This window comes from Myxocyprinus asiaticus, chromosome 20 (genome assembly GCF_019703515.2).
Source record: "Myxocyprinus asiaticus isolate MX2 ecotype Aquarium Trade chromosome 20, UBuf_Myxa_2, whole genome shotgun sequence".
In the NCBI taxonomy this organism is placed as follows: domain Eukaryota; kingdom Metazoa; phylum Chordata; class Actinopteri; order Cypriniformes; family Catostomidae; genus Myxocyprinus; species Myxocyprinus asiaticus.
The window spans coordinates 8,983,186-8,993,837 of record NC_059363.1 but is presented as its reverse complement, the minus strand read 5'-3'; the positions used below and the strand labels follow the sequence as shown (position 1 = coordinate 8,993,837).

Genomic DNA, 10,652 nt, shown 5'->3' with positions numbered 1-10,652 from the left:
GATTAATTATAATTAATTATATTACAATTAAACAAAGTAAAACTCGCTGTGAAAAACAACATGGGCGATTAGGCTATAAGAAAGCAGGAAAAAGCATGATATTTGATAACTGATTAAATATTTTAGATAGGCCTACAGGTATTCTTAATTTATTTATGATTGCATTTATTTATTATTTATTTATTAAAATAGTTCAAACTAATTTATAAGGGGGAATAAACCAAATAGGCCTACATTGGTCCTTTAATGAAGATTTTTTTTATTTATTTTTTTAAATTTTTTTTTATTTTTTATTCTAAGCTATTATTCTTAATTCAGTTATTACCATCCAGTAAAGATTATTGCAAAATTAATTTTCATTTTTAAAACAAGAGGACTCCTTTAAAAATGAGTTAATAAAATATGTATTATTTAATTTAATGTTGTTATTTAATAATAATAATAAAGTAATAATAATAATCACAATTTATTAATTTATGTATTTCAATAAATAATTGTAAGACATTTTTCCATGAAATGAATTAAGACATTCCTCTTGCAAAGTCTTTTTTTCTTTTTCTTTTTCTAAAGGCTCTCTCAAATGTCCAGCGTATCACCCGTCAAGGGACTGTAGCCAATCAACATCTCGTGACCTCCCACATCCCTCCCGTTTCTCCAGTGCTGGATCACAAACTTATACCTTTAGTGTCTCCAGACATCACAGCGCTCTGTCATTCATCCATTCTGAGGCGCGCAGAATCTACAGTAGCTGAATGTGTAGTTACTGTTCATTAAAATGACGTGGGACAAAATAGCGGTATTCTTTTTGAAACTTTCATGGACGGTTTATCATGTTGCAGCCATTCAAAGACAAGACATGTATCCATATGGGATGTTTTCCGGCGATGTCACTCTGCAAGAGGGGGACGATGAGACTTCCAAAGTGATAACTCTGACTAAACCCATGTACTTCTATGAGGCGTCCTTCAGAAATCTATATGTAAGTACACGTGCAGTTTTTAACCCATTTGTCTGATAATGTTTGTTATTGCTAGAATACATAATAAAAAAGCTGTAACAGTGGATTGAAAAAGTCTGATCCCATGTTATCAATTACTCTATGTATCTACTCTATGTCATTGACAGAAGTTTACATTGTCATTTAGTATATACATAATTTCCTATAAAATTCCCTATAAATTCCTATATGGAGCAATATGTTTTTCAATGGTTTAGCCTTCAATTTAGGTTTACTCAGGAAATGAGATCTATTCTAGCTAGAAATAACTAATCTAATCTAGTGCATTAGATAAAATAATATTTAGACGAGTCGAAGACTTCTAAAAAGTTTGAAAAAGATAATATATCAAGCATATCCTTTGGGCATGCCATGTACTGTAAATAAGGTAATTTTGGGAATATTATTTTTGTCAGGGAGACACTTTACACTGATATAATTGTTGTCTGTGTTAACTTTAACCCATGACTTCATTAAAAGTTTTACGTACTGCATAACCCTGTTTTCATTTTGTTTTGTCCCTTGAATTATTTTATTTGTCTCTTTCCAGGTGGCCACCAATGGAATCATCTCAACTCAGGATCTTCCCATGGAGAAACAGTATGTGGATGACAGCTTCCCAACCGACTTCCCTGTCATCGCCCCCTTCCTGGCAGACATTGACACCAGTAAGGGAAAAGGATCCATCTACTACCGGCAGACGGAGTCCCCTACCGTGTTGAAGCAAGTGGAAGCGGATGTGAAGAGAGGCTTTTCAGACGCTACATTCACCCCTACCCATGCCTTTATCGCCACCTGGGAGAACGTATCAGCCTATGAGGAGGTCACCCACAGCTCTACCCCATCCAACCGGGTAAGAGCACTGCTTGGAGTGGTACCAAATGTGACCCTTAAGGTCTGGCATTACCTTGAGCTCCCTTTAGGCAGAGGTTATCAAAACTGGTCATCTGAGGTCTGTCCCAATTTAGTCTCTCCCTCTCTCTTCTAATCTTAGGCCTAAAGGGCGTCTGCACATATGTATAATACCGTCTCCCCGGTGCCTGTTAATCTACCCAGAGCCTTTCATTTTACCTGCAATTCACAGGAACAATTGGTGGGATAGGACTGCTCCTAATTGTTCAAGCATTTCTCTTATTCACACTTCACATTCCAAAAGAAATGCTAAGTAATGTCTTGAAAGGCTTAAGATGATCAAAGCACACTGTTTAGGGGGCTGATAGGCTAATTGTTTTAATTAAGTCCTTGTCAAGCTTTATTGTATTAGAAGCTATGTCAATGTCTGTCGACAACTGTGTCAATATACACTACCAGTTAAAAGTGTTGACACCATTTGACTGAATTTGATTTCTTGATTATCCTTCTAAACACCTTTTAATTTAAAGGCTTTTTCTTAAATGCTTAAAATTAGTGTTGAACTGTGAAAAAGCAACAGCAATTTCACTTGTACAGTGAAGACGCAGCAACTTCTGCAACACAGGGTCTCAAGTGAATCAGTGAATCATTTATTTGAACTGGTTCATTTAAGCGTCAAACTAGCAGACTCCAAACAACTCGATTTTGGCCAAGGGTGTCACACTTGCTGACTGTTTTGCTGAGATCTCGCTCTCTTCAGTCGGAGATATGACACAATTGCCGAGTAAGAATGGTGGAGGGGTGACAAACATACCGACTCACCGCAACTCTCTCTGATTTCCCATCATGTGGAGCTCGCAGAAATGACAAGTACTGCGTGAGCATAAATAATGGTAAAAGAGTGATTTAGGATGTAGTTCATGGAGTAACTTTACCTTGTGAAAGTGTGATTGCGTATTTATCCCCTCGAGGCTTGCTGTAGAACTCGTATTTCCATATGCAGCTTTCAGTGAGTAAAGAAATTACGTTCAATAAAAACAGACTGTTGTGCCTCCCTTTTCTGATTTCATTAGTCATTATTTAGTGTGGAGAAACACTTGGTGACAGAATCACTATAGTTAACAATCAGCGTTTGTGATGATATGCAACTGAGTGCAATGAAAATGTTCAGGTCAGCTTGATGTCTTGTCAGTTCTTCAGTAAAATAAGAAGCTCATTGTTCACTTTACGAGAACACAAGAGCCTGCCCCGGCAACAGAATTTTTTTTTCGACATAAAGGATCCTTTTCCCCGTTGCTTTAACTTGTCCACTAACTCAACAGAGAGTCCCAACGGTCAAGTGATTAGCGACCTCCCGCTGGCAGATGCTTATGCGCGCTCCGTCTCTCACCTATTGGCTGGCGATTTTGGGAATGAAGCTCACACCTGAAAATCGCTGGAAAAATTGGCTAGTGTAACGCCAGCTTTACGCAAACCATCCGAACGAACTGATTCCCTAAAATGAGTTGGAGCTCTCAATGTTACATAGGCCTATAAGTGAATCTGTGAAGTGTTTAACTGTTTCATGAACCGTCCCAACGAACCAAGTCACTTAAATATTTTGTACCCAACCCAACAAATGAGGAAAGGGAGGACGGTTTAGGTTTGATTACTTCTTTGGTTTGCACAATACAATGTGTCGGAAATAGCGTTTTGTGACGCTACATCGTCCGCTACTCGTAAGTTGCTTGTTACTCGAAAAGCTTCATTGTTGTGAAATAGCTGAACTACTGTCATGCTTCTGAATAATGTAGGCTAAGTAAGCTATTAGCATTGCTACTTTTAGCTAGTCACTCCCCAACAGTGTTTAAGTGGAATGATTTCAGCTGAGATGGTTTAAAACATACAGAACAGAATTCAGAGAGTCGCTGATGTATTCTTATGAGCATTAATGAATGGGCCATTCTTTTCTGCAGGCCAAACTGCTGAGTAGAGACAGCTGTTCAGCTCATAAAATGTTATCATTTATTATTCATTGGCTGTGGAGACAGCCATTTCTGTTTTCTGGAGTTCCATAGGGACAGTTGTATCCTCAGACAGAGTAAATAACATCTGGAGTTCCTCTGGAATATACAGTATATACATTACATACTTTCTCTATAGTACACACCTACTCCCCCCCCAATGTAATGAACAATATATATATATTTGTCTAGATTTCAGCTCTACACACTCTGGGTATTCTCTTAACCAACTTCATAAGGTGCCATCTGAGGAGTTTCCATGTATGCTGCGTACTTGTTGGCTGCTTTTCCTTTACTAACCAATTCAAATTATTTTAGAAAGAAATTCAAAACTAATTCCAAGCACATAGGCATATGTTCAGTGAAATGCGTCCAAACATTTTACTGGTTGTGCAAATATATTAACATGTTCATTAAAGAATCAAATGCAGTCAATGCTGAGGTAGCCACAAACAACATACTAAATTCTAGTGTGATATCTAGGCTGCCAATATTTTATAAAGATGCCAGAATTAGATACGTAATAAATGTGAAAAATTTGCACCACTCTATATTGGCTTCCCACTGTTTGGCTCTTTCAGGGTTATTGGGTGGAAAGTCAATCCCCAGTCATCTTTCCTGACTCAATAGTCCTGTCGCTCTGCATGCTTGCTCTCACAAGTGTTTACAATCTTATGCAATGTTTGCTTTCTAAATTTCACTTGATTACAATAGATTAAGCCATGGGGGTTGTTTAAAGGAAGCACATCCTTGAGTTGATTTACTATGTTTCCGGCTGGATTCTCCACAGTTTCTCCAGAGATTCTCCAGAATTTGGAAAAGCTCAGGAGGTTTTTAATGGTGGAAAACTTTGGATTACCTCTTGTGTTTTCCTTTGGGATTTACCACAGCTTTATCTCGGCCTGTATCTTCTTCAGGCCCCCAGATGTCTGTATCTGAGCAGATGTTCTCTTGATGGAAGGAGAATAGGCTTATTGAGGTGTTACTCCATGAACATTGGAGATCCAACCTAGACTTGGTTCTGTCAACCACTTAAAGGGATAATTCACACAAACAAGAAAATTCTGTCATCGTTAGCTCACCCTAATGATGTTCCAAACCTAACTTTCTGTCTTCTGTGTAACAAGAAATTAGATTAATCATTTATCGGTAGATTCATGAACATATGAAGTTCAAACCGATTATTGCTATTCTCAAGTACATATGCTTGGCATGGCCTTGCTAAGTGGGACCTAATACCATACTATAACATCTTTAAACAATCTTGTTTATGGGTGTGTTTCTACACTGCTTAGAGGCAGTGTGGGTCTGCAATTAGGAGTTTGAAACTGAAGGCCGTAGGGTTGGGTGAGGGGATTGGGTAGTGATGTGTAAGCATACATGCTGGGGAATTAGGCAGCCTGGAGCTCTCTGAAAGCCAGATGCAGCATTGTCTCACTGGAAGTATTTTTTTTTTTTGGTGGAGGTGATAGCGCCACTCAGGGTAAGCTTGGATTACAAAACAGAGGAGAGGAATTTCACACACATCCTCTGTATGTGTACAGGAGAGATGGAGAGAGTGAGAGGCTGAGGGGTGGGGGCATCTTAATATCTTTGTTGAAATTCCATAGTCATTTCTTGCTAGAAACTCTTAATTAAAGGAATATTCCGGGCTCAATACAAGTTAAGGTCAATGGACAGCATTTGTGGCATAATGTTGATTCCTGAAATAAATAAATAAATAAATAAATAATGATTAAATAGAGAGCAATAAAATCTCTCCTTTTCTTTAAAAAAAGTGCAGTATGTAAGATTCAGAAACCCTTGTTATTAATGACACCTGTGGCCGATAAGTGAACTGCATCCAGCTACCTGTTGCTCGTGCACACTCTCCATAGAGAGTCGACCAAAACAATGACGTAATGTGCAAAGAGACAACAGGATTCACTGGCATCATGCTGACAGATGAGGTAGCATAATTACAATTACACAGTTATGATTGTTTTACTACAAACTTTGAGACTGCATATTATATTTGACTCTCCAGTGCTGGAACAGGGCTAAAACAAAGTGTGGATATAGGTCTGACTATGCGAGACTGTAGATTGAAGTAATCACTTTTCTTTGCATGAAACATTGACTGCATTTATACGATAGTCTATGTCGGCGTTAGCTAGCTAGCCAGCTTTATCAATAGCTGTTAGCTAAATTTGGTGGATGATAACAGTAGCTGTTTATAAAATAGACTGTACATTATAAATATGTTGACACAATTCAGTATTGATGTGATTCCATCACAACTGACATTTAGACCTATTGAGCTTTTTGCATTATCTTGAACATTGTCTAGCATTCATTTCATGTGTTATTGTAGTTTACCTTGCTGAATAATTACAGATTAACAGTGTGACAGTTACTGTGCAGGCAAGATCAAGTTAGCTAAAATTACACAGATCAATCCTTATGGCACTATATTTCAAATGCTTTGCAGTTATGTAAGCTTACCTGTCCAATAAGAAGAACGCCAATTCAGGGTCGGTTTTGATCCCTAAAACCGAACGAAGGTCCCTCCAGGAATCAAATGCCCTGCTGATGTTCACTCTAGTTTTCGCTCGACAACAATCACGTTCCCACTTAGCCAGACGGGATTCAGTAAATCGATATATTTTTTTTTTTTTTTTTTGGCTTACTCTGAGTATGTGTAGGATGTCGGTGTTGTGCTGGGAGCCGGATGTTTGCTGGATTCCATCTCTAAGATAACGTTACCTAGTGTTGCAGACTGTTGTCGCTGTTGAATAGCGGAAAGAAGCACTGAGGCAAGGCTCTCGGGAGCACGCATAATCGTCACATCCTTTGGATTTTCCCGGCAAAAGCGACCCGCTCCCTTCGCATGAAAATCAGTCTACAGGCTTTAATAGGCAACCTAGGAAGTCCGGGAAGGGCTCATTTTTTTAAGTTGCATTACAAGCCATTCACACATTGGCAAAAAAAAAGGCGAATATTACATAAAAATTGTTACATACTGCACCTTTAAAAAAAAGCAAAAATCAAGGTTACAGTAAGGCACTTACAATGGAAGTGAATGTGGCCAGTTTTTGGAGGATTTAAAGGCAGAAATATGAAGCTTATAATTTTATAAAAGTACTTACATTAATTCTTCTGTGACAACTTGTGTACTATTTGAGCTGTAAAGTTTTTTAAAATCACAGTTTTTGCTGGATTATGGTTTTCGCTATTATGTTGTCAGGGCAACGAAGTCATTAAATTAGCTTTAAACAGAAAAGATTAGTAAGCAATTTGATCATGCTAAAATTATGATAACACACATATTGTTTACGTCTTGTGGCTATACTTTTGCAACAGTGAGTATTTTAACATTTACAGATTGGTCCCATTCACTTCCATTGTTAGTGCCTCACTGTAACCCAGATTTTTCCTTGATATTAAAGAACAGGAGGCACAAGTCGAAATTCATATCCCTTTAATCAACATTATGCCAAAAATGCTGTCGGTTGAGCTTACTTTTCATGATCCAATCAATTACCAATTAATATTTTTCCTCACTGAATTTCTGTTTCACTTGGAAACACATCACATTATGGAAGTGGGTATGGTTTACATTTGGTGGGTTACTAGTACCTTGTAAAATCTGTGAAGTGGTTGGAAACACCATATTTGGGTTTCAGTTGAAGAGATTTCCATTTTGTATCTCGTGTAATCAGAACGCAAAACTGTATCCATTTTTTCAGAACGTGAGAAAGTAAGCGGGGTTAGGATGTCTTAAATAAACAGCTTTAGATGGATTTACATAATGGAATATTTACAATAATATATTTATAATTTATAATATATGTATTATTTATTTATTACCTTCTAAAGCGCTACACAGAATGCTGGGCTATGTAATAAAATTCCTGAGTAATGGCCTTCACTTCTCTTTTTGTAGATAAACACATTCCAAGTGGTGCTTGCATACAACGAGAAGGATACTTACGCGCTCTTCCTTTACCCAGAGGATGGGCTGCAGTTTTTTGGAACGCGGCCCAAAGAATCTTACAATGTTGAAATAGAGATTCCAGCTCGCGTGGGCTTCACCAGAGGAGAGCTGTCCTACTTCTTTTTCTCTCGGACGGAGGGGCCATACTACAGTGTCACCAGCAATGATGAACAGTCCCTCAAAAACCTTTATCAGTAAGTGTGTCAAAATGTTGAATTGTTAACAAAGCTGTGAGGTGTGGTATGGTATCTTATAGGAAAATAAATGAAAATGAAAACATAGTTTTCCCCCATTTCATGTCATTTATAATAAAAACCTAAACACCTAAAATCTAACCTAAAAAATAAAAACAAATTAACCATATATTCATCAGTAATTGACATAATAGTCTTTAACAATGTTGAGGTAGCTACAGTGCTGTGAAAAAGCATTTGCCCCATCCTGATTTCTTTTTTTTTGGTTTTTTGTATATCTCATACTAAATTGTTTCAGATATTCAGACTACATTTAACATAAAACTAAGGCAATCTGAGTAAACACAAATACCAACTGGGTCAATGTGAAAAAGTATTTGCCCCCTTAGCCACTAGCTGGACTAAACACACCCAGGACTGATTACTACCAGCCCTTTTCAATCAAATCATCAATTACAAAACATTTTCAACTGCATGAAGTTGGCTAAAAGTTTGGCTAATGCGCCCTTCAAGTGGAGTCAGAAATATCGTAATTACAAGTTCCGAGCACATGAATGACCCAGCGAAGTCGTATTTATGAGTGGGAAAGTCGTAATTCTATCTATATGATACCTGAGTTTCCGAGTTGGGACTTTGGAAGGGGGGTGTCTACATGAAAGATGATGGGAAACAATGATTTTGCAAGACCTACCATTTCTTCTGTTTTTGTTTATATCTCTTACTAAATTGTTTAATTTTTTTTTACAAAATCTAACATAAAACAAAGGCAATATGAGTAAACACAAAATACAGTTTTTAAATGATAATGTTATTTATTGAAGCAAAAAATTATCCAATACCAACTGGTTATTACTAGTTACTAAATCCCCAAATCTATGAAACTGCATTCATAATGGTGTTCAGCTGGACTAAACACAGCCAGGCCTGATTACTGCCAGCCCTGTTCAATCAAATCAACACCTAAATAGAACTTTTTCAGCAGCATGAAGTTGGCTTGGCACCCAGTAGCACACTATGCCAAGGTCGAAAGAAATTCCAGAAATGATGATGAAAAAGGTGATTGAAATACATCAGTCTGCGAAGGGTTACAAAGTTATTTTAAAGGCTCTGGGACTCCAAAGAACCACAGTGAGAGCCATTATCTCCTAATGGAAAAAACGTGGCACAGTAGTGAACCTTTCCAGAAGTGGCCGACCTTCCAAAATTCCTCCAAGAGCACAGCGACGACTCTTCCAGGAAGTCCCAAATAAGCCAAGGACAATATCCAAGGAAATGCAGGCCTCTCTCACATCAATAAAGGTCAGTGTTCATGACTCCATTATCAGAAAGACACTGGCCAAAAATGCCATCCATGGAAGAGCAGCAAGGCGAAAACCACTTCAAACCCAGGAGAACATTAAGGCTCATCTGAATTTTGCCAAAACACACCTTGATGATCCTCAAACCTTTTGGGAGAATGTTCTGTGGATTGATGAGTCAAAAGTGGAACTGTTTGGAAGACAGGGGTCCAGTTACATCTGGCGTAAATCAAACACAGAATTCCAAAAAGAACATCATACCTACGGTCAAGCATGGTGGTGGTAGTGTGATGGTGTGGGGATGCTTTGCTGCTTCAGGGCCAGGGTGACTTGCAATAATTGAGGGAAACATGAATTCTGCTCTCTACCAGAAAGTCCTAAAGGAGAACGTCTGGTCATCAGTCTGTGAGTTGAAGCTCAAGTGCAACTGGATTATGCAGCAAGACAATGATCCAGACTCAAAAGACGCAAAATTCAAGTTTTGGAGTGGCCCAGTCAAAGTCCTGACTTGAACCCGATTGAGATGCTGTGGCAGGACCTTAAACAGGCAGCTCATGCTCAAAAGCCCTCCAATGTGGCTGAACTAAAGCAGTTCTGCAAAGAAGAGTGGGCCAAAATTCTACCACAGCGCTGTGAAAGACTGATCTCCAGTTATTGGAAGCGTTTAGCTGCAGTTGTTGCTGCTAAAGGTGGCACAACCAACTATTAAATTTAAGGGGGCAGTTAGTTTTTCACATGGGTGATATACATTAGGTGTTGGATAACTTTTTTGCTTCAATAAAAAAATCTATATTTGAAAACTGTATTTTGTGTTTACACAGGTCGCCTTTGTTTTATGTTACATCTCATTTGAAGATCAAAATTAATTTAGTATGAAAAATACACAAAAATAGAAGAAATCAGGATGGGGCAAATACTTTTTTCCAGCACTGTATGACCGTCAACTAATGACTAGCCCTTCGCCGTTTGTTTTAAGCAAATTAATTAATAATTTGTTAGATACCATGTATTAATGAATCATATATGTTGTGTATAAGGGATGCAGGTATACTGACTTATGTTTATTCAACGGTACAACAAAAAAAGAGCTTTTGCCGTCATTCGTTGTGCATTTGTTTGTTTGGATTCTTCTGTATTTTGTTTCCCATTTGAATGCGTAACATGCCGTAGTAACGAATGCCCAACTCGGAGCTACGAGCTTCCCTAGTTCACATGAAGGCGGCATAAGTTTAGTGTGGGGGGGAGGAGGGCGGGCAATTACTTTTTCATATGGGTGATATAAATGTTGGATAACTTTTGCCTGCAAGTTAAGACTTTACTATGCAAAGACAT

General features: G+C 38.0%; 1 protein-coding gene across 1 annotated transcript in view; it reads left to right on the top strand.

The window, feature by feature from the left end:
• LOC127411182 (nidogen-2-like) overlaps positions 1-10,652 on the top strand; it is a 75,359-nt gene that overhangs the window by 22,774 nt on the left and 41,933 nt on the right. Inside the window, exons 2-4 of the mRNA XM_051646566.1 lie at positions 571-979; positions 1,548-1,850; positions 7,778-8,022. Coding sequence (XP_051502526.1) covers positions 776-979; positions 1,548-1,850; positions 7,778-8,022 — 752 coding nt within the window. The 5' untranslated portion in view covers positions 571-775. The remainder of the gene's footprint in view (positions 1-570; positions 980-1,547; positions 1,851-7,777; positions 8,023-10,652) is intronic.